General features: G+C 42.5%; 1 protein-coding gene and 1 long non-coding RNA gene across 3 annotated transcripts; one reads left to right on the top strand and one right to left on the bottom strand.

The window, feature by feature from the left end:
* Positions 1-1,038: 1,038 nt before the first annotated feature.
* Positions 1,039-24,776, bottom strand: Dync1li2 (dynein cytoplasmic 1 light intermediate chain 2). 2 transcript variants are annotated; one of them, XM_048355417.1, is made up of 13 exons: positions 24,551-24,771; positions 24,344-24,417; positions 21,513-21,629; positions 17,431-17,661; positions 13,274-13,443; positions 11,789-11,882; positions 10,558-10,693; positions 8,130-8,241; positions 7,483-7,542; positions 6,688-6,729; positions 6,209-6,326; positions 5,305-5,421; positions 1,039-3,967 (listed from the first exon to the last, which is right to left on the bottom strand). In XM_048355417.1, the coding sequence occupies exons 1-13, from the start codon at positions 24,655-24,657 to the stop codon at positions 3,867-3,869; spliced, it is 1,479 nt and encodes a 492-aa protein (XP_048211374.1). In that variant the 5' UTR covers positions 24,658-24,771; the 3' UTR covers positions 1,039-3,866. The 2 variants fall into 2 exon arrangements, with proteins under 2 accessions (XP_048211374.1, XP_048211375.1); XM_048355418.1 differs by lacking the exon at positions 6,688-6,729 and having other exon boundaries at positions 24,551-24,776.
* Positions 14,900-16,685, top strand: LOC125358337. The gene is made up of 2 exons (XR_007212298.1): positions 14,900-15,115; positions 15,147-16,685. It is a non-coding gene; the product is annotated as an uncharacterized LOC125358337 (long non-coding RNA).
* Positions 24,777-26,173: the final 1,397 nt, after the last annotated feature.

The raw sequence follows: 26,173 nt of genomic DNA, 5'->3' as shown, positions 1-26,173 counted from the left end.
CCAATTTTTCTTTAGGCTTACAATTTCTCAAATAACAAGTTCAAAAATGTTCCACGAGTGCAATAGTCAGAAATGAAATTTATGCTGGGTGCCAGTGGCTCATGCTTGTAACCCAAACTATCCAGGAGGCTGAGATCTGGGCAGGACTCATCTCCAATTAACCAGCAAAATTACAAGTGGGAAATACGGCTCAAGTAGTAAAGAGTCAGCTGTGATTAAAAAAAAAAAAAGAACGAGCATGAGATCATGAGTTCATGTGCCTAATACACACACACACACACACACACACACACACACACACACACAAATACATAGGAAATTTTCTTGAACAGATTTTACTTATTGCACCCTAGCTAAGTAAGTGAATAAAGCTTATTAGCATGGTGGTGTATTATCTTTAATCCCAGCACTCACAAGGCAGAGAGACAAGAGGATCAGGAGTTCTAGGTTGGCCTGGGCTACATAATAAGACATGGAAAACGTGAAAAATAAATAACAAGCAAGTAAAAGGCATTTTGATATTGTTGTTCTGAAATTTCTTCATGTGAAACTCACTAAGCTCAACTCAGATAGTGAAAACTTTCTCCAAGAAACAAAGAAACACAGGACAACTCTTGAACTTAACAGCATTCTACACACAGCCTTGAATTCCACAATTTTCAAAATTCAGCTTTAAAACATTAATTGGAGGGAGGGACTGGAAGAGGGGAAAAATGGATGGCAGACTAATAGTCATAACAGAAAAAGGAAATAGGCAACTTGGTGACTGATGGGGGAGGACTAGGTGGGAGGGAAAGAATCAAAGGGGTGAGTAAGAGTCACTGTGCGCATGAATGGACATGTTAGATTGCAACTCCTTTGTACAATTATTTGAAGGTAAAAATTAGTAATAATAAATACAATGTGTTCCTTTATCAGACTGATAATTTCAAGTGAGAGGTACACATTTTTAGAATATGACCAGATATTCCGTGTGATCAACAGACAATGGATCTCCAGAGGGAAAAATTACCAAAATGAAAGTCACCAAAACTGGTAAGCAGTCTGGATTCGTGTTTATTGAAGCCAGTAATTAGAGACATCTTTTCTTTTTTCTTTTTTCCAGCACTAGAAAGCAATTCCACATGACTGCATACTGTGCCTGGAGAGAGCCACACCCCTTGGCTAAGGCTGGTGGGGAATCATCTGCAGTCCTAATTTCAAGTTAAAAACACCAATGAACTTAGCATAGAGACGACAGTGAACTTCACTTACAGCATCAACATTGTTAAGGTCATGATGTACAGAGCATTCACCTTCAACTTCGTTAAATTAATAAAACACAATGTCTTCAGTTTAAATACTGATTTTAAAATGCCAATCAAAAGTGCAAATAAAACAAAATAACTTAGCAGCATAACTGTTGCATTTTTAGGAGAGACCAATTCATGGCCCTTTCTTGGGCCACATATTCAAGGCTGGGCTTATTTTCCTTTGATTTTTCCTATTTTAAAGACAAACAGCAGATGTAACCACTATAATGTGGATAAATAGTAACAAAATTGTCTTTTAACAGTCTACCATACAAATGTATTCTGTAAATAAAATGAATTTTACTTTAAAAAGTAAAGGCTGTTTATTATTTGGCCTTTGGTTCCAATGTTTGAACGTCTAAAATAACAAAATTTATTTCCCCTCCTTCTACCCACCCCCCCAAAAAGAACCTGGAAGCTCCCAAAGGCTGGTAGACTTTGGCAACCACAGAGAACATGAAATTGTGTATCAGTTTCTTCTGACACCAGAAGCATCTACTTGTCATGAGAATAAAAGTGATCTCCAAGAAACCTTCCTTTGTAAGACTGTGTCTTAGCACTTCATCAGTTTTAGTACATTTTATATTCATACAAAAAGTGCTTTTCAGTTCAAAGGATAAAAAAACAAAATTTTTCATTAAAATTTTAAACCATACTGTATTGCCCTTAGGTATGTGCCTTTCCAAGAATTCCTTCATCTTTGTAAGTGAGGTCATTCACTTTGCCCCTGATTCAACAAAAGGATCAAGTAATCCCACCTACAGTGTGGACACAAACCATAAGGCATCCACTGGCCACAGCACAGCTTCACTCCACAGTTTACTGTCACCATCACCTAAGAAACGCAGTAACTAAAAGTTCGACATGTTTTGAGAAAAAACTGAAAAATAATGTATTTCAACAATAAATCTGGCACAAGAAACATTTTTTTTTGTTAGAAAGGCAAATAAATACTCAGCTGTCTCATTAACAGTGTTCAGACCTTTATAGAAGCAATGCAAGATAGTTTAGGAGTCTTCTTATACAACATGGGATGTTACGTTATGCACGTTATGCCCCGTACTAAATTAGTGGTCAGTGGGATATGGTATGCAAACAAGAACATTAGGGGGGTTATGCTGGGACACAGTACAACGAACATTTATATAAAAAAGTAAACTCCACATAAGTGAACTGTGGTTTTTTCCCCCTTGGTTTGACAACAAAAGTTTTATACATTAAATTCAGGGTAGTGTTTGCATTTACATGCTCTGTGTCATGTATATATAAAATTAAAAGTGCCATTTCAAATCCACAGAAGTCATTCACACAGTGGAGATGTGACATGACAATGTATGTGAATATACCCTAAATGGGAGATGCCTGAAACTCATTTCCACAAGAAAAAAAGATGTATCTTACGAAAACATGAAAGAAATGAATCATTTTCATTTTCCATATAAAACATCACACTTACTTGTCTTATCTGACAGCTCTGATCAGACCAGGGAGCTAGGACACCAACGACCCTTTTGCATCAGTGGAACTCCTTGAGGGTTTCCACAGACTATAAGGCAGGGATTGGTGTAAGCTAATTAGCCAGAATGCAATGATGTTAAAAATGTCCCCCCACTTTCTGTAGTACATTGCACCATGGTAAAACAAGAGGTCAATTACCCATTTTTTATCAGTAGGCCAGCCTGTGGTCATAAAAATAACAATAATAGTAATAATAAAAATTTAACTTAAAAAAAAGCAGGATCTATTAAGAAAACACAAATCAAAGTAAACTAATCTTCTATCTGTTGACTTTGAACACAGCCCACAGCAACTACCTGCCCCACAATGCACACCTGTGGGCCAGCTGCTCCCCAAAGACATGGCCTGGGCCAGGTAGGTATATCTGGGTGGCAGACATCTCTACTCATGACGGCTCCACTTGACTCAGGCACCCTGCACCTAACACACTTTCCAAAAGTTAAGCTTGCATTCAGAACAAGTCTAAATCCCATTTTGCTTAGTGCTTAGTTTGGAAATGTTTCTAATTTTGTCTTAAACAATGATTACTTAACTTCTATCAAAGATAGAACTTCTTAACACCCCGCCCATCGCCTCCTTCCTCACCTCCCTCAACATTCAGCTTCCCCACCATACCTCTGTCACTCTTTCTCAAAAATCTTCTCTTGCCTGGACTTTCTGCTACTTAATCTGCTTTCCAAGAACAAGGGAATTTGCTAACTGCAACCTGGTCAAACCACTATCTGATCAATGATTTCCTGGTTTGTCTGCTCCACCCTCAGAGTGGGCCCCCTTTCTCTGTTCTGCTTCAGAAACCCAGCTGAATTTGCTTCTCATGAGAGCCACATGCCCAAGAGTCCAAGGGTCATCCTTAACAAGGGGTCTGACATGTACCCCTTCTTAAATGTGCATTTCGCACTTGGTCAAGCCAATGAAGTTTTTGTTTTTTAAAGTTCATCTCCCCTACCCCAAAAAACTGATAGCATGTGCCATATCAGAAAAAGTATGGTCTTAGCAGATCAATATACATAGTTATTTGGTCATTTGACATATGCTTTTTTTTTTTTTTAAGGAGAATCAGGCTTCATTTTCTGTTGAAGAGTTTGTTACCATGGAGTCTGGTTTTCGAGTCATTCTATCCAGTTCTTCCTGAACATTTGACAACACAGTCTTTTGTCCTTAAAAAAAAGGGGGGGGGGAGGGAGCAAAGCAGCAATGTGAGAAAAGAATTTAAAAAGAAATAGTTAAAACCATAGGCTTCTGTGATCATCTGTACTGATAGTAATCTCAAAAGCAAAAAGCTTTTTTTCCCCCCTTAGGATCTCAAGATAGACCCTGACTCAGTTCTTCTTCACTGCAAATGTCATCGGTCTAGGCCTCTTCAACTACACAACTACCCTGGCAGGGCATGGATGCCTTTGTGCCAAACAAAAGGGCCTGTCTGCAAACCCTCTCATCCTCTAGTACCAACCCCTATGCACTCTCACTATCTCCCTGGAGGTGGTCATGAGTTTCAGGCATGCAGCAAACACTTTCTCTGGCTGAAACAGGTACTCAGGTTTTGTTTCTAATTCCAACACTCCAGACTAACTCATAGAAATTCTATGTTTCAGTAAGAGGAGACCAAGGCCAGGTCATTCAGTCCTGCAGAGTTGGGAATCCTGTTTCTGTGTTGTCAAACACTAACAGGAATTGGAAAATGACTCCTATTTTTGCTAAGAGAATAATACTAGGACACCACCAGGCTACCAAATCAGACTTTGTGTCTTTAAGAATTTGGTTGCTGCTAGAGCTCAAGTTGTCTTGAGGATAAAGTGATTTCTTAAGAGTCTCTGCTACTGGAGAAATAGCAATTAGAGAAAACACTGTATTACCATACCTTATAGCCAATGGAACACTAAAAACAAAGCCACTGCTTACCTAGCATGCACAGGGCCATGGTTTGCCCTAGCACTATAAAAATAAAACTTCTTCCAGCTTTCTAAGAAAATGCGCAATTCCTAATTGTTTCAGAGGCCTCCATGACAGACTTGCCCCACCAGCCACCATGGAAGGACAGGTGAGTGAATGGCCATAGAGTGTAACAAGCAAGAGATCATGGGGGAAGAGACAATGCTCTCCAATAAGACAGTACAAAATCCCGTTAAAGCATCACATAAAATTAAGTAGGATAAATAAAATGTCAATGGTATGCTCTAGACCATGACTTCTAGTGGAGAGTTTCCACACCATTATCACATGTATGATTTCGGCCATACCTTGACTTACCCAATAGCCTGAATGTACATTAAGTCCCACTTTAAATGTGCCAAGGAAAACCTGCATGGTTATAAGGCAACCCCACGGAAAGCGCAGTACACTGCTCAGTCTAAAGTGCAGATCTGCTTCCTTTCGTAGTTGTTCAGAACACTGAGAGTCTGCAGGTCAGCTGAAGGCACGCACTCCTGTCTGCCTCCCCATTTTCTTAGCACTGCTCAGTCATGAGGGTCCTAAGTCTCCGAAGGCCCCTCTGTACCTGACTTCTTGGCTGTGCTCTGTACCCCACCAGCACCAGGGCTTCCAGGAGAGCCTGTTTTCTTACTCAACAGACTATTGAAGAAGCTGGCCAACACTCCTTCACTTGCTGCATTATCTAAGGAAACAGTAAGGAAAAAAAAAAGACATTACCCAAACTGGACAACTACTACTATCTCATCCTGGAATTAGCTGTTTGTGGCTATACTTTTCTAGGTTACCCATTACATTATGCTTATGACTCCTTACACATCACCTCGCTGAAGCTTACTAAGGTAGTGGCACTATTAATTGGAAATACATTTACGACATTTCCCACCTAATAGGGCATAAAAGTAACCTGTGTTTCACACTGCCTCCACTTGGGGCAGTGTTTTTCAAAGCTTTACAAGCCCTCTACACTCACAGCCCTTATGAATAAGCTCATCTGCTAAGCTGAAGATGCTCAAACATCTAAGAGTTTACAGAATTTTGTTTTGATGGTCTTATTGCAGCCAATATCCTTGATTATTAATAAGGTGCTAAGATAACAGCTGCTTAAGTAAGCAATTTAGCTTAACAAGAGCAATGGAAGAGAAAATTATTCCCATAATTTGTAAATAGTAGTACTATAGACTAAAGATTCAAGACATACATTTTAAAGTAACTTTCTATTTCACATTCTTTTCTCGAGAGTCTGAGATTCTATACAAAGGAAGTACATGGGCCACCAATTGCAATGTAGTAGCAGGCCCTGGTCTGGTTTCTGCCAGAACCTCTTCCTCTGGGAGCGGTAGTGTAGAAAGCAGCTCTTCCTTGGGAAAGGGAATAGCCCCAGCTTTTCCAGATCTTCACTTGAAAGACCAAGCCACCTCTGAAGGGCTCAGGCCTAGGAGTAAATTCTGCCCCAGGAACAACATACATACTTTTGATGTTTGGGTCCGGCTTCTTTACTGATGTGCCTGGGGAGGCACTGGGCACACTGGCTGGCCCACCCCGGCCCTGGGTTCTTGGAGAGCCAGAAGGTCCTCTTGCAGGGGATTCCTAAGTCCAAAACCAGCCCAGGTCACACAAACACACATAAAAATAACAGAAATAAAATTCCAAATATGAAGACATACTAATGCAAGATATATTCCAAGTCTAGGGTGCAGTATTGGGAGCATGCTATCAGCTCAGTTCCTTTCTAGACCTCAGTTTCTCCTAAAAGAAGAGCTGACAAGGTAACAAGGCAGCTTACGCTTCTCAGATGTAGTCTTTTATCCAACATTTCTTGAGATTCTATTATGTTCCTGGCCCTGGGCCTTCAGGGAGACCAACTGCCTTTGAAATAGGAAAGCCCATAAATATAGGCTGTCACAAGTAATGGCATGTAGTTTGACCCTGTTTGGTGTATGGTACTCACGGAGGCTCTCGTGGGCGTGGCAGGCTGCTTGGCAAGGAGTGACTGCAAAGAGAGGGACAAACTGGCCATTAACCAAGGCCTGCAGAGGTCTGAGTTCTGGAGAAAAATCTCACTCCTAGTACTCCACTAGAGGGTGCCATTAACAACCAAATCTCGTTTTATACTATAAATGCAAAATATTCTTACTCCGGTAGCTTGATATATGGTGAAAAAGATACTTCGTGTTTGAAACTAAGGAAACATACAGGGCACAGAAAGGAGGAAGAGTTGAGGCACAGGGGGAGAGGGGGTTACTGTCAAAATTTCCCATAATGTGTCTATAACCTCAGACAGACCCATGACAAATAGTATAAGAGAGAGAAATTTAAGACTGGGTTTGTTTTGAGAAGTGACAGCTTGGGAAAACTAGTCTCTTTGCCTACAAAACAAGCACTACCTGCTTATATGCACTGGGCTGAGTGGTGTTTATGTGAAATTACAGCAGTGAGGCCAGGTCATCAGAACCCCAAAATTTCCAGTGTAAGGGAACTTTATAAAAAAGATCCGAAGCCTATCTCTGAAGGAACATGTGCAAAGCAGGTAGGTATCCAGAGAGAGGCAGGTGTTCTAACCCTACCGGTCCCAGGAAAAGGGGAACAAGGACAACTGGTCTCAAGTTCTGTAAAGCTTCAAGCTCCTTGTGAGTCGTCCCCCCCCCGCCCCGACCCCATGCAGACAGCCCTAACCCCACTTTTGGAACGGGCATTCAATTCCATGCATGAGGAGGCTTCTGTTCAATCTCATTGGTCATCTTACCTGTTGCTTCATTAGGAACACCTGCTCATCCTCCGCTGCCAACTCTTTGTCATGGACCAGCTGTAAAGTAACACACACACACATCTGTGGCCATAGGTCAAGAACACTTCCAAACTACTATCAAAATTCATGCTCCAAGAATCTTGGTCTGTGCCTCAATATAGTTCTAAGGACTCGTTCTTTAGAGTGTGGTTACATTTTTCTAGCCTAGCACAGACCATCTCCCCAAACCTATTATGGCATGCAGCTAACTGACACTCTAAAATCTGACAGGTACAACACCTCTCCGGTCAGTCTCCAAAGAGATCCTATGAGAGAGATCCTAAGAGAGAGGGGATCTAGCAAGTCCAGAAGTGGCAACAGCACTGTAAAGACTAAATGGTATGTGGGTATGCCAGCACTCACACCTCTCACTCTGTGCCAGACCTCATTTAAAAATCTAAAAAAAAAAAGACCTTCAGATAATTATTTTTTTTCAAATTAAATAATGTAAGATCTAGTACAAGCAAACAAGTGTAAACCCCTGGCTTATTGGAGAGAGAACTGGAAGCATGGCTCAAAGGTAGAAACCTAGTAAGCATGAGGCCTTGAGTTTAAACCCCAGTACTACTCCCCACCCAATACCTTAAAATGATTGATTTGGATACCTTTCTCACAGGAGGTTTCACGATAAAGTCTTCATATGTATCTTCTGGCTTCACAGTTGTGAAGTTTTCATGCAAAATAGCTATTTTCTTTTCATTGTCCCAGCCTGCAGGTCTAAAGGCAAAGAGGCAGATTAGCTTGCTTTTTCTGGAACTATGTTCCAGTGCACTCAGAGCCTACTTCAGATTAGAAAGGATTCCTGGGTAAGGTTCTCTCTCACAGATCTAGTTATATCAGTTGGCAGTGGCTTGCCACTTTGGGCACATAAGCGAAAAGCTAATCCATTAATTAGAATAGCAAGTCCTATTTCATATAGAGCTCAGGGACTTCTAGGCCCCTAAGGAGTCAGTATGAGACCACATGCTGCACTGCTGGAAGTGTATGGTTTCCTCCCACAACTCCACCTACAAAAGCAAGAGCACAATGGAGTTCTGTTTTGAGAGGAGCATGAAGAGCAACACCAAGGACAGGACTCAGGAGGAGCCTCCTGCTGTTTGGCTTTAGCCTGGGGGCTTCCCTCTCGTGGGCTGTCTCTGAGAATTCTTCTAATAACAGTTATAGATTGGCTCATTAATTCTTCTAATGTCCTGGAGTAAAGGGCCACCACCTGCATATCATAGATACGAAGCCTATAGGCTCCTACAGGAGTGCTTCAGGGTTCAACGTCTACTAATGTTCTGCTAGTATTCTACTTGACGCTTTTTTTTTTTTTTTTTGGCCAGTCCTAGGCCGTGAACTCAGGGCCTGAGCACTGTCCCTGGCTTCTTTTTGCTCACGGCTGCTAGCACTCTGCCACTTGAGCCACAGCGCCCCTTCTGGCCATTTTCTGAGGAATCAAACCTAGGGCCTCATGTATACGAGGCAAGCACACTTGCCACTAGGCCAAATTCCCAGCCCCCTACTTGACACTCTTAAAGGTAGCAATTGTAGCACATCCTGAGTGGAATGCTTTTGAACTCAAGATCCTCAGAAAGATAGCAACTGATTATTGTCATGAGCCTTTTACATACAACTTCCAGGCCACAACTCCAAAGATAAAAGGGTAGCCAGGTGCCAGTGGCTCATGTCTGTAATCCTCGCTACCCAGGAGGTTGAGATCTGAAGATCACAGTTCAAAGCCAGTCTAGGAAGAAAACTCCCCATGAGACTCTTACCTCAAGTTAACCACTCAAAAACAAGAAGTGGTACTGTGGCTCAAGTGGAAGAGTGCTAGCCTTGAGCACAAAGAGGTTGAGAGACAGCACCCAGGCCCCAAGTTCAAGCCCCACAACCAGGGGGGAAAAAAAAGACAACAAGGTGTACAGCTAGCAGGCTTCCCTAAATGGCCTGTTGAATTTACCAATCCTCATGTAGGCAACTACCAAAAGACCTAAAGGTACAAAGGAGAGGGCATCATTGAGACACTGCCACAAGTCCTGATGCCCTCAAAAGCCCAAAGATGCTTTTGCATCCCAAATCGGCCTCAAATTCCACCAGGATCCTGGCTTCTTCTGCTTTACAAGATCCTACTGATGTGGGTAGTGAATGATTCCAAAAGCAGAGTGCTCACTGGGCTTGCTTGCCTGCCCTGGAGGACTCTCCAAAGCAGCTATGAGTTGCCAGAGGTTCTCTAATCTGCCAGGGATAACCTATTCAGTTTCCTGGGGAGTGCATGGGTCTCACATTTCTAGCCTCTCAAAGACTGCCCATCCCACTCTTTAGGTCTGCCTGAGATCCATGTATCTTTCAGTATCACATTCTTTGTCCTTCCTGTTGCTTTTCCCCTCTTTTGCTCTCTAGAGTCTCTGTAGCAGAGACCACATCTAATTCATTTGTGTTCCCAGCCCAATACCGGAGTACTACAGGTGAGCTGAGGATGGCTTGCTGAATAGACAAATGTAATTGTGACATACTCTCCCAGACCAGCGTCATCACTTATTTATACATTCAGCAACATGATTCTCTAGATAGAGATACCAATGCTGGAAAACAGGTATCCAAGGTCTCTGACAGGACAATCAACTGAAGTGGCTTCCTAAATGTGAAATGCCACAAATAAAAATATTCAGAACAGCCAAAACCCATACTGACTGGAATAGCAGGAGGAGGCTTGGAATCACTGTACAGAGCAGCCCAAACCACTATATCCCCAAAATGAAATTTTTGTACCTCAACCCTGTCCCCAGCCAGTACTTCACCAGTTGACACTAAGTGCCCAGTGGCTTGCTACTGTTTGCAACTTGCTCTCAATGACCATGCCACCCACTCTGACAGGCAGAATATGTCAATCCAGAAACAGAGAGAAAGCTGTGTAATCCACCACCTCTCCAAGGTCTAGTCTGAGCTGAGCCCCATGGCAGCAGGAGAACTGACTGCACAAGGCAGACAGGAGGTACACTGGAAAGGGCAAGACACAAATAGTAAATGTACTTTATAAAAAGAAGAACTCACATAAAAACTGAATCCTTCTCCACAACTAAGGCAGGTGTGGTAAAGTGGAAACCATATGTTTTATGAACAATGTACTTATACAACAAGTCAAGATTTTTCTCTTCTTTCACTGAGGTGTAAATCAAGGCAGCTCCATCTAATTGATCTGTTTAAGGAAAACCAACTGACTGCCAAAGACAAAAACCAATGCATTATATACAAGTACCATTCTTAAATACTACTACCTTCTTAAATACTACTAACTCCAATATGAGTAACAAAGTATCAAAAATTTAAAAACTAAAGCTGAGCACAGATGGCTCAAGCCTGCAATCCTAGCTACTCAGGATGCTGAGATCTGATGATCCAAGTTCAAAGCCAGCTCAGGCAGGAAAGTCTATGAGACTCTTATTTACAATAAACCACCAGAGAGATGTAAGTAGAGCTGACTCAAGTTGCAGCACACCACCCCTGAGCAAAAAAAGCTAAGGGGCAGTATCTGGGCTTGACTCAAAGCCCCAGATTAACACAACAACAACCAAAAAAAACAACAACCCTAGAAACCTAAGAAGACAACAAACCAAGTTAAAAAAAAGCATAGAAGTATGCTATTAGTAAGCCAAACAGTTAGTTGGCTTATTTAACACATAAACAGTGGTCCTGTTCCCTTAGGCTGCTTCCTAAGAAGCAATGTTAGTGAATCTGGAGCAAGTTGGGGAAATATTCTCAGCCTATCAGGGCTGAGAATTCTTTCCCAGCATCACAATGAACAGATTGTATCAACAAGTTAAGGAGCCTATCATCTATTATATGTTGTAGGAATATGGTACCAATTGCTGTTGGATTTTTTTTAAAAAACAAGATAGAAGAGACTACTGACATGGTATCTCTTTCATGGGTAGAACAAAGAGGAGAGAGACATCTATAGCACCTAAAATAAGGGCCAAATTGGTAACTAAAACTTTCTGAATAAAAGCAAAGTCTAAAAAAATTTCGGAGCATAGTAAAATTGATAATAACATAATTATGTAATCACTTTCTAATATGAAAACTTTTGGTATATAGAGACATAAAACAGTGACCAAAGATAAGGGTAAGATAATATGCCTAAGTTCCAGTATAATAAAAACATAAAACTGATAGAAAAATATACACAATTTCTCCCTGGAAGGCTATACTCTGGGTTTGGAAGAGACTTTGAAGATGCCTCATTTGGAGGGAAGCCCATAGCCCTAGGCCCAGCACAGGATACACTGGAGGCAGAACCTCCGTAGGTGCGACTGGATGAAGTCCAAGTGCTCGTCCCTATAATCATGTTCCTTCTCCAGGATGCTCACTGCATCACACTGCAGAGACAAAACAAAGACAACAGTCACTTTTCTATTTCTCTGCCTGCTTCAGAAATAAAAGAAAAAAGCCATTGGCAAAGTTGCAAATATTAGAAGAAGGTAAAAGGAAATGAAACATTTATTTCTTTCATCCTGGGCCTCAGTCTCTTTATTACGAAGTGCAGATATAATATGCCTCATCACCTGAGTTGTTGTGTCCAACAAGGTGGCATCAGGAGATTAGTCCATTGTGCATAGCTGTGCGTGGCACTAGATGGCTCCTTTGTTAAGAAGAGGACAAGAGATGGGCACAACCCATAGTTAAGCAACAGGGTGGCTCTGGGTAGGAAAGAGTACTTTTGAAGCCCAATGTTATTGTTGTTGTTTTGTGTGCCAGCCCTGGAGCTTGAACTCAGAGCCTGGGCACTGTCTCTGAGCTTTTTTGCTCAAGGTTAGTGCCCTACCACTTAATTAGAATCTCATGGATTTTCCTGTGAGGGGTGCCTTTTGAACTGCCATCTTCAGATCTCTGCTTCTTGAGCAGTTAGGATCACAGGCATGGGTCACCAGCACCCAGCTGCCCAATGTTTGTTTTTTGCCAGTCTTGGGGCTTGAACTCAGGGCCTGGTTGCTGTCCCTGAGCTTTATCACTCAAGGCTAGTGCTTACTTTGAACCACAGTGCCATTTCCAGTTTTTTGGTAGTTAATTGGAAAAAAGGTTTTATGGACTTTCCTGCTGAGGCTGGATTTGAACTGCTAGTCTCAAATCTCAGCCTCTTGAGTAGCTAGAATTACAGACATGAGTTACCAACACCAGCTCCAATATGGCTTATTTTGTTTTTCAGTCATGGGGCTTGAGCTTTTTCACTCAAGGCTAATGCTCTATCACTTGGAGCCACAGTGCTACTTGCAGTTTTCTGGTGTTAAATTGGAGATAAGTCTCACAAACTATCCTGATGGGCTAGCTTCGAAACCACGACCCTGAGATCTCAACCTCCTGTGTAGCTAGGATTACAGGCATGAGCCACTGGTAACTGATTTTCCAAAATGTTTTAAAACCACTTTTTTTTCCCTTATGTAGGACACACACCTCATTGTTCTATTCTGACTTATCATTCTATTTTTCACCACTGGTTTGGACCAGATGAACTGATGGAAGAAAACTTTTAGTTGAGTTTGTACATTAAGTCAAAGGTACACCACAGAGATCAACCTGGGTCACAAATGAACCAACGTTATCTTTCCAACGGCAGCAGTAACAATTTGTCCTACCAAGAACGTATTCAGTCTACCTTAGTAAATACCATTATAAGCCCAATCCTCCCTTGGGAGGAAACCTCATCTCAGACTTTCAGATGGCGATTGTTCACTAGCCAAACCCAGCCAAACTTACAATTCCTTGGACACACCTTTGTGCACACCACCAACACTGGGATCCCCAGGTTATGAGTCAGCACATTGTCACCCAGAGGCAAGGCAACATTTTCTTCTTCTGAGCCTGAGTTCAGAGCCCCTCTTCTCTGTGGGGAACCTTGACAACCTTCTTCAGGCTCAATATAGTCTTGAAAGTCTTTCATAACTACAGGGGAAGAAGAATAAAAACATACACATACAAATAAAAATATATAATAGCTTTAGAAAATTGAAAAAGGTACCAACAAGCACAAAACATAAGCAGCCTGTGTGACAAACTTCCCATTCACATGTGGCTGTCTGTAGTTAGGGATCTGGGGATGGTGGTACTGCAGAGGTTTAGCCCATGTGTGCTCCCTGTAGCATTAGAATGCAGTGGGTATTGAAAAGAGGTTCCAAGGTGTCCACCTTGATGCTATTTATCCTTTTCCTCCCACTTCACCAGCCATGCACCACCACAGTCCTAAGAAGACTCTACAGGCTCATATAAATAAAAGAAGCCCCAGAAATGAATCAGGCAAGCCTAACCAACAAACAAGTATCACTTCCTGGCAGCCCTAGGGGTTGCTCTCCCTCTCACTCAGACGGTTCCTGCAGCCAAACAACTATCATGTCCCTGGACCACTGGGGAATCTAACTTAGAAAGATTGGCCAATGACTAACTTTCCAAATTCAGCAGACTAATACTCTGGTTTCTCTTCAGATCATATAAATCTTTCGCCTTTTACCAAATTCAGCAGACTAGAACTAGTAAGACAATGACTTTTCACTCACTCAAAACAATAAACTTAAAAGTCCATTATCTGGAAACCAGGAGTCCCCTGAAAAAGAGAGCAACTACTTTATTGAAAGGCACTTCTTCAACAGGCAAGCTCAAGACTACCATTTCAAACATCTCAGACAAGGGATGGTAAAAGTAGAGGCCCTCAGAAAGTTAACCTAAAGTTAAGTCAAGAAATACAGACAGGGTTCAAACGTTTGCTTGAGCTCCAATGTTTATTCTCTTTCTCATCCTAATTGAACAAAACCCTCCTACTCAGAAAGTATAACCAGGTAGGATAAACTACATTTCCCATCCTCCTTAAGAGACAGCTAGCATGTGCCCTTCAACACTAACTTCCTCTTTATCATACTGATATTCAGAACTCAGAAGTGAGACTACAGCTCTGTTGCTACTGGAAGAGAACCACACCCAGCAAATGACAGAGCAGTAAACACAAAGGAGCCAGGGTCCGTGACATGCCTTCCTAGTTTCAAACTACATTTAGAATTCATTTTCAAGAGAAAACTCAAATTCATTTAAGATACCTGTCTTTGGTTTTGTGTTGCATGCAGCAAATCTAATCCTAAGTAACATAGACTAAGATAAGAAAATAAGTTCAGTGTCTCATGACACAGCTGCACAAGAACAAGCTCTTGTATGCTTTATTCCCAACAGAACAGTACGTGAATGCATGCATGTGTATACGTGCGTGTGTATGTGTATGTGTATGTGTGTGCACAAAGGCTGATCCTGGGGCTTAAAACTCAAGAGTCTGGGTGCTGTCCCTGAGCTTTAGTGCTCAAGGCTACCCCTTAAGCCACAACTTCACTTCTGACTTTCTTACTTGAAGATAGGCTGGCTTCAAACCACAATCCCCAGATTTCAGCTTCCTGAGTAGCTAGCATAACAGTCATGAGCCACCAGCACCTGGCTCGATTTTTCTCTTTTTAATACTTTAACAAATCTTTCTAAGGCTATCACTCTAAGTAAACAGATTCAGAGAACTGAAGTCACCAGTGTATTAGCTCACTAGTCTGGACATGAAACTATGTGTAGCTCACAACTATTCTGAGTGGTCTTTTTTGTAATTTATTTATTAATCTGAGGTCTTTAAGGTCTCTATTTCAGAGGAAAAAGAAGCATTATCTAGAAAGGTCAGTGGTTGAACAAAGATGGGCTGAACTGCATAATAATCACTGCAGCACACATGCAGGTGACTGAGGAACCACACACAGGCAGCAAACCAAACAATGAGATGTTAAATGCCGTTTTAGCTAACATGGGACAGAGATGTACAGGACAGGAAGACATAACAGTAGGAAGTTTAATTTGAAAAGCACATCTAAGTTTCAGAACCCTTTTACCAGTAAGTATGCCATATCCCAGAGCCCTCATTAATTCACTAAAGGGAGTGAGGTCATCCTATGGGACTAAGCCAGAACCCGCCCTGCCTGTCCGGGCCAAGAGGACTGCTGCTGTTAATGCTGCTCTATTCCTTATCCCTCCCATTTCCTTGGCAAAGGGACAGAAGCTGATGTAACTTCACAGAAGCAAGGGAAAGGAAAAACAAGCTTCTGAACAAAATATGAACCAACAAAAAAGCCAAACTTCCACCTCCAAGAAAACTTCCTTTTATAATTTGTTTTCAAAAGGACTCAGATTATCTTTATCTTAATATAGCTTCTCACCTAATGATCTATTCCCCCACATAGTCTTCCTATTCCTGACTATAATCTTATTTGCTGGACTCCAAAATGAGCTAAGGAAGGAGATGAAAGATTCATCTTTTTTTCTTAAGCACCATTTGTCTCAGGTTTGAACTCCGGGCCTTGTACTTGCTCGTACACTTGATCATCTGGTACTCTACCACTTCAGCCATTCTTACAGCTTGGCTTTTTGTTGTAATTGGAGATAGCAGTCTTACAGACTTTTCTGCCTGGGCTGATTATGAACTTTGATCCTCCGAGTCTCAGACTGACTAGCCAGGATTTTAGGTGTGAGTCACTGATAGCTGGCAAGAGCTATCTTTTTGAGGATTTCCATTAAACCTGCCAAGGGCAGAAGTGGAAGTATAACTCAAGAGGTAGAGAGCACCAGTCTTATGTGAGAAAAAAAAGCTAAGCCAAGTGAGAGCAGAAGCCCTGAGTTCAAGCCCCAGTACTAGTACAATAAACAAATGAACTAACTAATGAACTAGTGCTTTTTAAAAAAAACTTCCCACAAGGAGACATGAGGCCTTCATGGAATGCTAAGGATCTGCATGGAATTCCGGAGATGTGGATTATAAAATGCTCCCAAAGACTAGTGTTGGTCCCAGCTGGTAGAACTGTTGAGAAGTGACTGGATCATGAGGGTGGTAGCCTCATCAATTGACCAATCCACTGGCATGCTCTTACCTGAATGGCTATTAGGAGGTGGGACCTACTAGAAGGAGAAAAGTCACTTGGGGGCATGCCTTTAAAGGATATATCTCATCCCCAGACCCCGCCCACAACCTTGCTGATTCCTGGTGGCCATAAGTGGAGCAGATTTCTTCCACTATACCCTTCTACCAAGATGCAATGGCTCCCCCAATGTCCAGAAATGACCAAGTGAACTAACTAGTTCTGAAACCTCTGGAACTGAGCAAGAATAAGCCTTTCTTACTTAAAAAAAAATGATACTAGAGATTGAGCACAGGGTCTCACACTTGCCAGATAGGTACTCTACCCCTTGGGTCAACCTGTCAACCTTTTGCCCAACAGCTAATTTCAAGACAGGGTCTCACTTTATGCCTGGGCTGACCTAAATGGAACCTCCTACTTGCACTTTCCCATGTTACTGGGAACGACAGGAACATATCACTATGCTCAGCCACTGTGTTGCTCTGGAAGCTGGGATGATAAGCACATACTTTGCCCCGTAAAGTTGAGATGGGGATGGGGTGGGGGGGGTCTCATGAAATATTTTTGTCTGGGCTGGCCTCGAATCTTGATCCTCTGATCTCTGCCTCCACTGTGCCTTTCCACCTTTAAATTGTTTCTCTCAGGTATTTCGTCACAGCAATAACAAATTGCAGACTACAACAAACCCCTACATCCTGATGCTAACTAGATCAACAGACAGATAAAGACAAAAGTCTGAAGACACATGGAACAGACCACCTTTTAGGAAGTGAGAGAACTTTTACATTAACACAGAACTGATGAAAATAAGGAGTATTGACTAGTTTTCTGTACCTATGAAACTTGAGATAACAGTGCTTTGAAAACTTTTTGCAACTCTGAAATAGTGAAAAACAAATATAAACTCTATGCAAAGGGAAGCCTCTAGATTAAAAGGCAAGGTGGACTCCAATTATTCAGATTAGTGAGCTTTCCAATTAAAAAAAAAAAGAAAAGTTTCACTCACACTTCCGTTCCAGCTCCCTCATTTCTTCTGGCGGAATTTTCATTTTATCAATGTGCTCACGTAAAACACTAGCCCATTTCTGTAAAGATTCCATCACAGTCCAAGGCCTAGACATATCTGCAACAAAAATGACCACGGTATCTGGCAAAGATTCAGCAGAAACTGCAAACTTCAGCAGGCCTTTGTGGTACAGATCGCCATCCAAAATCCACACATTGCAACGTGTATGATCTGAGAAAAGAAAGGAATCTACATTACCACCCAAAACTGGCCACTAGCATGGCCACCAGAGCAGCATTAGGAACATTATGAACTCCACACAGTATATAAACATGAATCCTAGTCCAAAAGGCCCAAATGGTCACTGGACAGCAATCCGAGATCCTAATGCCTGATGAACCTAAAATTTTTAAACTATTATAATACAGGAAGCTTCTACAACTAAGATTTCAGCAATATCTAAGGGAGAAAGCAATCAGCTTTCAATAAGAACCAAAGATACTACTACAGTTTAAATAATCCATTGTCCTTACACATCAATAATCTATGAAGCAGTAAGCAATGTTAAGAGCCCATGGGTAAATAAGCCCTTCTTGTGTCAGCCCTATGAAGTAGTGCATTCACACACCATGAATGAGCCCAAGGACTGGGAACCTTTGTATTTAAATGTCAAGATAAAATCACTACTTATATAAATTGAGATAGGAATTGTTGGTTGACTGGCATTCGGATTATAGTTATGCTTACTCTAATAGCATGGTTTATCTTCTAGTCATGATTTTATCTTTTAGCCAGTCTCATGGAAATACACATAGATGAAATGATTAAATAGCTAAAATTTGCATCAAAATAATCCAGTGTTAAGTAAAGCAAAAGGGTGAAAATACATTTGAAATAAAATTGATCAAGTGACAGGCACAGTGGAGGATACCTGTAATCCCAGCACTTGTGCAGGTGAAACAGAATGGAAAGCTTGAAGCCAGCCTGGGCTACATAGTAACACCTTGTGTTTAAAAAAGGGGGGCCCAAGAACTAGTATTTATTGAAGCCAGGTGATGGTATGTACACTGTGGTTCATGCTAGTCTCTCTAACATTTTATGTCTTTTACTTTCTAGAATAATAAAATGTTAAGGCATATACTCACAGATGTATACATGGTAAATTCAAAGAAGCTTGTGATTCCAAAATGCTATGTGGATGACTAAACTACAGAAGATAATTCTTCCCAATTAATAGGATGGTTTTAGGAATTTAAGACAGCCTCCTTGAGAACTATTTTTTTATAAAAAATATCTTGAGGGCTGGGAATACAGCCTAGTGGCAAGAGTGCTTGCCTCGTAAAAAATATCTTGAGAGAACATGTTATCAAGAATATCAGGGGCTGGGGATATAGCCTAGTGGCAAGAGTGCCTGCCTCGGATACACAAGGCCCTAGGTTCAATTCCCCAGCACCACATATACAGAAAACGGCCAGAAGCGGCGCTGTGGCTCAAGTGGCAGAGTGCTAGCCTTGAGCAGGAAGAAGCCAGGGACAGTGCTCAGGCCCTGAGTCCAAGGCCCAGGACTGGCCAAAAAAAAAAAAAAAAAAAAAAGAATATCAACCATTTCATTACCTTCTCTTGCAATAAATTCAAACATAATTTTAAAACATCATATATTGGCTAACTTTTTTTTTTTTTAACCAGTCCTGGGGCTTGAACTTGGGGCAGGGGTACTGTCCCTGAGCTTCTTTTTGCTCTACCACTTGAGCCACAGTACCACTTCCAGCTTTTTTTTCTATTTATGTGGTACTGAGGAATCAAACCTGGGGGTTCATGAATGCTAGGCCAGCACTCTACCACTGAGCCACATTCCCAGCCTTGGCTAACTTTTTGATATAGTCAATTCATTAATATGCTATACATGCATATTCATAATTTTAACAGCATAAGGATAAGCATTTTAGATAAATCTAGTTATATTTTCAAGCTCTAATATATTTAGTCTTGGTTTGGGATTCTGCAAATGTCTTCAAAAATACTACTATATACAGAAAGTCCAAGGGTTTGAATGCTGACCCACCACCTGGCATGGTCCCTTTTTCAGTCTCTCTTGCCACAGATCCCCACGTGCTCACACACATGCTCAGAGGTCACACACATCCCTTCTAGCATTAGACACATCCCCTAACCCTGGAAGCAGAGGTCCTTTGATGCATCATGTCCTACTACAAACCTAGTAAAGCCAGAGACTATTTTCTCTAAGTGAGTGAATGCCTGTGAAATGGATATTTATATCCCAGTCATGACACACAATCAAAAAGTCTGAGACTGAATGATATATAATTAACTGCAGACAAGGGCAACTCTTCTATCAAAAGGAAATGCAGAAACCAAAAAAGTTTTACAGTAACCCTAAAGGAATCTGAAATAGAAGTTAACATGTACTTAAAGGTAAGTAAACAGGGTTATTAGCAAGATGCTTTGGCCTGAAATATGCATATGCCATCTTCAAGCAAAAGAGGCTAAGGATTTATGATACCTTCATCACGTTTTGTCCTTTCAAAAGGCACAAGATAAAAAGGCATGAAAGCTATTACAATATCTCAAGTGCTCTTCATACCTGACACATCTCTTCTGTCAGTTTACAAAATAGACACCAACATCCACTCTACAATGTAGAAACTGAAGTGCAGGGTGGTTAATTAACTCAGTTGCTGACTAAAGGAGTGGCTTTCTGAACCAGTTCTGTCTGGCTCCAAAGCCCACTTTCTTCCTGTAGTAGACACCATACCCTACAGAGACAGGAAGACACCAGAATGCAATGCAAATATGTGAGGTCTTCGTGGTCTGGGTCAGCAGACTGAGTCCCAGTTCTACAAGCATAGACTCTAATGGACCTAAATGGACCTTTTATGCCTGATCTTCCGACATAGGAACCTTAGTATCAGGTCTTTCTCCTACCTTATTTTCAAGTCCTTCAGGAAATGTTTAGCAATACAAAGTCAGGGGAGGGAAGCAGGATTAAAATCCCTGAAGTTCTAAAACAACTGACTATATTAATTAGCATTAATACAGGTTTCCAGGTTAAACAGCTCTTAAGAGATGTTCTGGAAAGAATCTTTTTGTTGTTGTTGTTGTTCTTGTTGGTTGTGGGGCTTGAATCTGGGCTTAGGTGCTGTCCCTAAGCTCTTCAGCTACCTAAAGGCTAGCACTCTACCACTTGAGCTCCAGTCTGGAAAGAATCTTGATTAAGCTTCTTCAATTTAGCCAATAAGGAAATGGGGTGTCAGTGGGGTAGGATTAATTTCCCTTATATAATAATTCTCTTATCATAACCCTCAGTATTTAAATGTGCTAAGGCAAATATAAATAAGCTTAATCAATATACCTCATCTTAAGCTATAAAGATAACTTTTACACACAAAAAAAGACCTAGACACAATTTATTTTAGCCATTAAAAGCTATAAAGCCTAGCAGATTATAAAGGAAGCAATACAGAGTATTTGCAACTGAAATTCCTTATTCCATCCTTCTCACAACTTTAATTACTTTAAAATTATATCTAATTCTCATACTAATCTTGTTTTTAATCATTCTGTCACATACAAATGGCAGAAACCTGAACTTATCCACAGGAGAACACTATCATTGCTGGAGTCTCTATTTTGTCCACCAGAAAAAAAGCAGAATATGTACATTTCTAATCAGTTACAGAGACTCAGAAAGTGTCCTATGAATGCTTAAAATGGTTACACTGTGAATTATATCAGTTTCAGATTCTTCAGTAGAACCAGGTGGAGTTGCAATGGTAGCTGACCAGTCCACAAAACTCCCAACCTTTGGAAACCCTTTTTATTGCCTTTATGTGAATGTGAAACATTACCTTCAGTATCTCTTTTTAAGTAGAAACTAGTCAACAGCAATGGCAATCTCTCATTCCTCATTTCCACTAACACGTTCTTTAAAACAAAGTGAATCAAGTCTGCAAACCACAAATATTTAATCTATTCCCTTTGGCTCTAAGATAATGTTGAGAATGTCTGGACATGTAGGAATCAGAGGACTGCATCTACCCCTTACTTCAGATCAATTCACTCACCATCTCGGTCCTCATCGTGGACACTGAGGTAAAGATACTCAAGGCCTCTTCCTTTTTTTCCATGCTCTGTTCCTTGTAGTTTAGTCATAAGAGTTGTTTTACCAGAACCATCTTCACCTATAAATACAAAGATACACTATTTATTCTGGATAAGAATAATACCCAAAGAACAATTAAGAATCTTAGGCAAAGCCAGGTGCTGGTGGTTCATGTTATGATCCTAGCTGCTCAGGAGGCTGAGATGTGAGAATCCTGTATCAAAGTGAGCTGGACAAGAAAGTTCGTGAAGACTCTTGCCTCCAATTAACCACCAAAAAGCTGGAAGTGGAGCTGTGGCTCAAGTCGTAGAGCACTAGCCTTGAGCAAAAAGCTCAGGGACAGTGGCTAGGCCCTGTGTTGAAGCCCAAGGACCAGCACCAAAACAAAACACAAATGGCCAAAAAAAAAAAAAAAAAGCCCAAAACAACCCAATCTCATGCAAAGGTCACTTGCTGAGGCCTCATTCACTCTCATAAGCAAAGGAGACTTTGCTTTCAGAGTGACTAGTAGTGGCACTGGTGGCTCATGCCTAGAATACCAGCTACTCAGGAGGCTAAAATGTGAGGATTAGGGTTCAAAGTCAGCTTAGGCAGGAAAGTCTATGAGGCTCTTATCTCCTATTAATCCGCAAACAGTTGTAAGTGGAGCTGTGGTTCAAGTAGTGCCAGCCTCGACTGAAAAAACTAAGGTACAGTGCCCAGGCCCCAAATATTGGTACACACACAAACATACACACACAGTGACTAGGGGTTAAGGGCAGACAAAGGCAGAAATTTCAAGATCTAAATGACTTTTGTTTTTTAAGTTGTTATTTTGTTTCCTTTTCTTTTTTTGGTGCTAGACTGGGACTCAAACTCAGTATCTGAAGAATGCTTTTCCTCATTGGCTGGCACTCTATGACCTAAACCATGCCTCCAACCCCTAAAATAACATTCTTTTGCAGCTATCATACATCATAAGAGAAAAAATATGGCAAGCCCACTGGCTCTACCTATAATTTCTACAACATGCATTTGGAGAGGTGAAAGTAAAAGGTGGGGCTAGTTTCTCACAAAACAAACTTTGACCACCAAAAAAGAAATCTTTAAATGCAATTAACTTCAGGTTGGAAACTCTGAATTAAAAGTCTAATTTTGTCCCACAATCATAAGAACAGGTGCTATTCACCTTTGATTTTAGGACATCACCTTCACAGGCATTCTGCAGGCTGGGAAACTGAAGACAATAATTATCTAGGCCAAACTCTTTGTGTAAGCTCAGTAATTGCCAAGCACATCCACCATCTCCCTCTAACCAACTAACTACTTCCCTCTTCACCAAACAACAATGACAAAAAATAAAAAATAAAAATCTCTAAACATCAAGGAGCACTGCCAACAAGCATCTCTAAGCATTACTGGAACTATCAAAGACCTCATTTCTAACCACCAGATGTCGTCTTCTTGGGATATTAATATAGAGTATGGTGAGCACTGTCAGTCTAACTTTAGTCCCTCCTTGCTCTTTCTGAGCCACCCACCATTCCACAGCCAGAGGTATCTTTCTGAAACATTCATCTAGAATGCTTTTTATGTTTCTGGTGGTACTGGGGTTTGAACCCAGGGCCTCAAACTGCTAGATAAGCCATGATCCTACCCTATTCGCTTTAATTTTACTTTTTACATAGAGTCTTGCTTTTGCTACCACAGATCCTTCTACCTCTGCCTCCCACTTAGCTGAAATTACAGGCTGGAACCATCTTACCTAGCTCCTTTCTTGATATAGGGTCTTGATTTTTTTTTTCTTTACCAGCTTCAAAGGGTATATCATTCCATCTCTGCCTTCCAAGCAGCTGCAATTACAGGTATAAACCACCACACCCTGCTCATTTCTAGAAGTCTTGAACTCTAGTTTTTTGAAGATCTCTAAGGGTTCAGTTTGGTATAACCTACACACTGATCATCACAAGAGGACGTCAAAATGTAGGGAAGCTACCAATGCAATATTTCCATAAAGCCGGAGGTGTTAGTAGTATGATAAAATGTCTGTGAAAATTCGCAACTTTCAGGAAAGAGCTTTGACTCTTCAGTCTTTCACAGTGTACCCCCAACTTACCTTAATGAGCATCTACCCCAAGAAGCTTCTAACAGTCTGTAAACTCCTGACCCAAATTCCCCCTTTCAGCAGCACCACGCAGGGTGATGCTCTCACAACAATCTGCTCAGAGAGACCGCGAAGCACAATCACCAACACCCTTGTCTCAGCTGGACTGAGGATCTTGTGTAGTGTCTAAAGACTGTGCGGTTTCAGTGCCCAGCCCACAGAGCTCTCACTGCACAAAATGGGTTTGTTATGCGAATGCACCCACACTTCTCTGTTGAGGCAGGATAGGTTAAGACACACAGTCCTAAGGTGAGGGGCAGCTTACCTAACCCTTAAAGGTGATGTAGGGAAGTCCTCCGTACTGCCTCCCAAGCCCGCTGTCGATTGCGGAGTCTCTAAAACCCCCAAGTATGCACTGCTCCCCAGCACTCTTTCTCCTGTCTTCTCCACCCGCCATCTCCCACATCTCTCTCTTCCTTCTTCACGCCCTCCATTGACAGAAGCCACCGGCTGCGATGTCGCGGCCAAGCGACTTAAGGGATGAGCCAACACCCCATCACAGAGCATCCCCGGGCTCTCCACAAGGGCAGCACCCCACCATCCGGAGTCCGGCTGCCCAGCCGGGGGCCGCGGAGGAAGGCAGGCTTCTCGCTGGGGAGCACAACAGCCTCGCCCACCCCGGCGCCCCCGCGCAGCGCCCCGTCGCTCACCGAAGACCAGGATGTTCTTGCCGGACGGCAGCTTGCTCCTGGAGCGGGTGGACACTTCGCTTAAGATAGAAGACCTGCGGCGACAAAGGCGAGAGAGGTCAGCCCGGGGCCCAGCGCGGCCCAGCCCGCCACATCCCGTCCGAGTCTGCCCATTGCCCGGCTCGGCCCGGCCGGCCCGGCCGGCCCGCTCCCCGCCCGCCGCCTCACCAGAGGCTCTGGCCCTCCTCCTCCTCGCTGGTCAGGTCGCCGGTGGCGGCCACCGCGGGCCCGTTGGGACCCAGCAGCAGCTTCTTCTCCACCCCCACCGGCGCCATCTTGCCAACTGCAGCCACAAAGAGGGCCCTCCCCCGGTCTCGCAGAGGACCCGCGAGGACCCCGCGCGGGGCGGCCCCCGGGCTGGGCCGCTCCGCGCCTCCCACACCGCACCACCGCCTGAGGCCGCGCCGCCCAACGCGTCCCGCCGGGCCAGCGAGGTCCGCGGACGCCTGCGGGACTGGAGGCCCGCGGGACGGCAGGCGGTACGCACGGTCAGGCAGCCGCTGGGACAGCCTCGCCGCGGAAGGAGGAGCGGGCCCCGCCCGGCCGCGGGCTCGCGGGCGGCCTCTCGCGGCCCAGGGGCGCAGCGCCGCGCCTCGCCTCCGCCGGCGGGGCCCACGCTGGGGTCCCGGGACCGAGGCGAGTACGCCCCCGCTAAGCTATGAGCACCCTGAAGAGCTTGAAGTATGATTACCACTTGCAAGACGACCAGCTGCAACAATCATCGTCGTGGTTGGGTCCCCAAACCCTGACTGGTCCCAGCAAAGAAGCTGACTCCCCCACTAGGGAGTCACATCCCTGCTCAGGTCATTTTTCCTTTGGTGGGGGGGGGGGGGCACATTTTAAAGACAGACAAGGATATGTCCAGTGGTCAGTGACTATGGCTCATAAAAGGACATCACACTGTTCGGTCGAAACATGAAGAGGCTAGGGCTATTAACATGAAGGATAAAAGATGTAGTGGAACAGGAAGGGATGATGCAAACTTTTATAAAGGTAGAGGATAGAAACTCCCCCAGACTGGGGGAATATTCAATATTCAAAGCAACTTCACAATTAGCTATTAGAAGAAGAAACATTTAATGAGCAAAATGTCAAACATTTATTTGGTGGGTGGGAACTTCAACTGCTTGGAAAAATATACTACACCTTTCTGAGTTGTGAGAACTATGAAATTGGTCAAAAGTATTAAAATCCAAATGTCTTACATAGTATTTATTGCAATATGACAAATGTTTAAATGCTGGTATTTTTCTTAAATTCTAAGCTTGTTAAATGTAAGAGTAAAGGCATATTCCTAAACAAATACTAGACTTTAGGGAGAAATTTTATCTAACTTGTACATAAAAAGAATATTTGCTGCTAGCTGTTCAAGAGATTGAGATCTAAGGATTACAGTTCAAAGCCAGCCTGGGCAGGAAGGTCCATGAGACTCTAATCTCCAATCTACTCCCAAAATATCCAGAAGTGAAGTTGTGGTTCAAGTGGTAGAGTGCTATCCTTGAGTAAAACAGCTCAGGGGCAGTGCTCAAGCCCTGAATTCAAGCTCCACGACTGGAACACACAAAAAATACTTGCTTTATAAGTTATTGTAATAATTTGAAGAGTTCCCCTACCACAAAAATTGTGTAAGACGATCTCTGAAGGACTGACAGAATGGTAGGAGGTAGGAGTATCATGTGGTGGAGGCCAACCTGAGTTTTGTAGTGAGTTCTAAGCCAACCTGAGTTACTAAGGTGAGAGAGTGTCAAAAAACAAAAACAAGGCTGGGAATATGGCCTAGTGGCAAGAGTG

This window comes from Perognathus longimembris, chromosome 10 (genome assembly GCF_023159225.1).
Source record: "Perognathus longimembris pacificus isolate PPM17 chromosome 10, ASM2315922v1, whole genome shotgun sequence".
Lineage (NCBI taxonomy): Eukaryota > Metazoa > Chordata > Mammalia > Rodentia > Heteromyidae > Perognathus > Perognathus longimembris.
The sequence above is the reverse complement of the archived record's forward strand: the minus strand, read 5'-3'. Positions and strand labels throughout refer to the sequence as shown.

Coding starts and splice junctions, on each gene's coding strand:
- Dync1li2 (XM_048355417.1), bottom strand. CDS start 24,657: ATGGCGCCGGTGGGGGTGGAGAAGAAGCTGCTGCTGGGTCCCAACGGG. Junction 21,630..24,343: donor CAAGAACATCCTGGTCTTCG/GTGAGCGACGGG, acceptor TTGTATTTATAG/GTGAAGATGGTTCTGGTAAA. Junction 6,327..6,687: donor CCACGCCCACGAGAGCCTCC/GTGAGTACCATA, acceptor TTTTGGACTTAG/GAATCCCCTGCAAGAGGACC.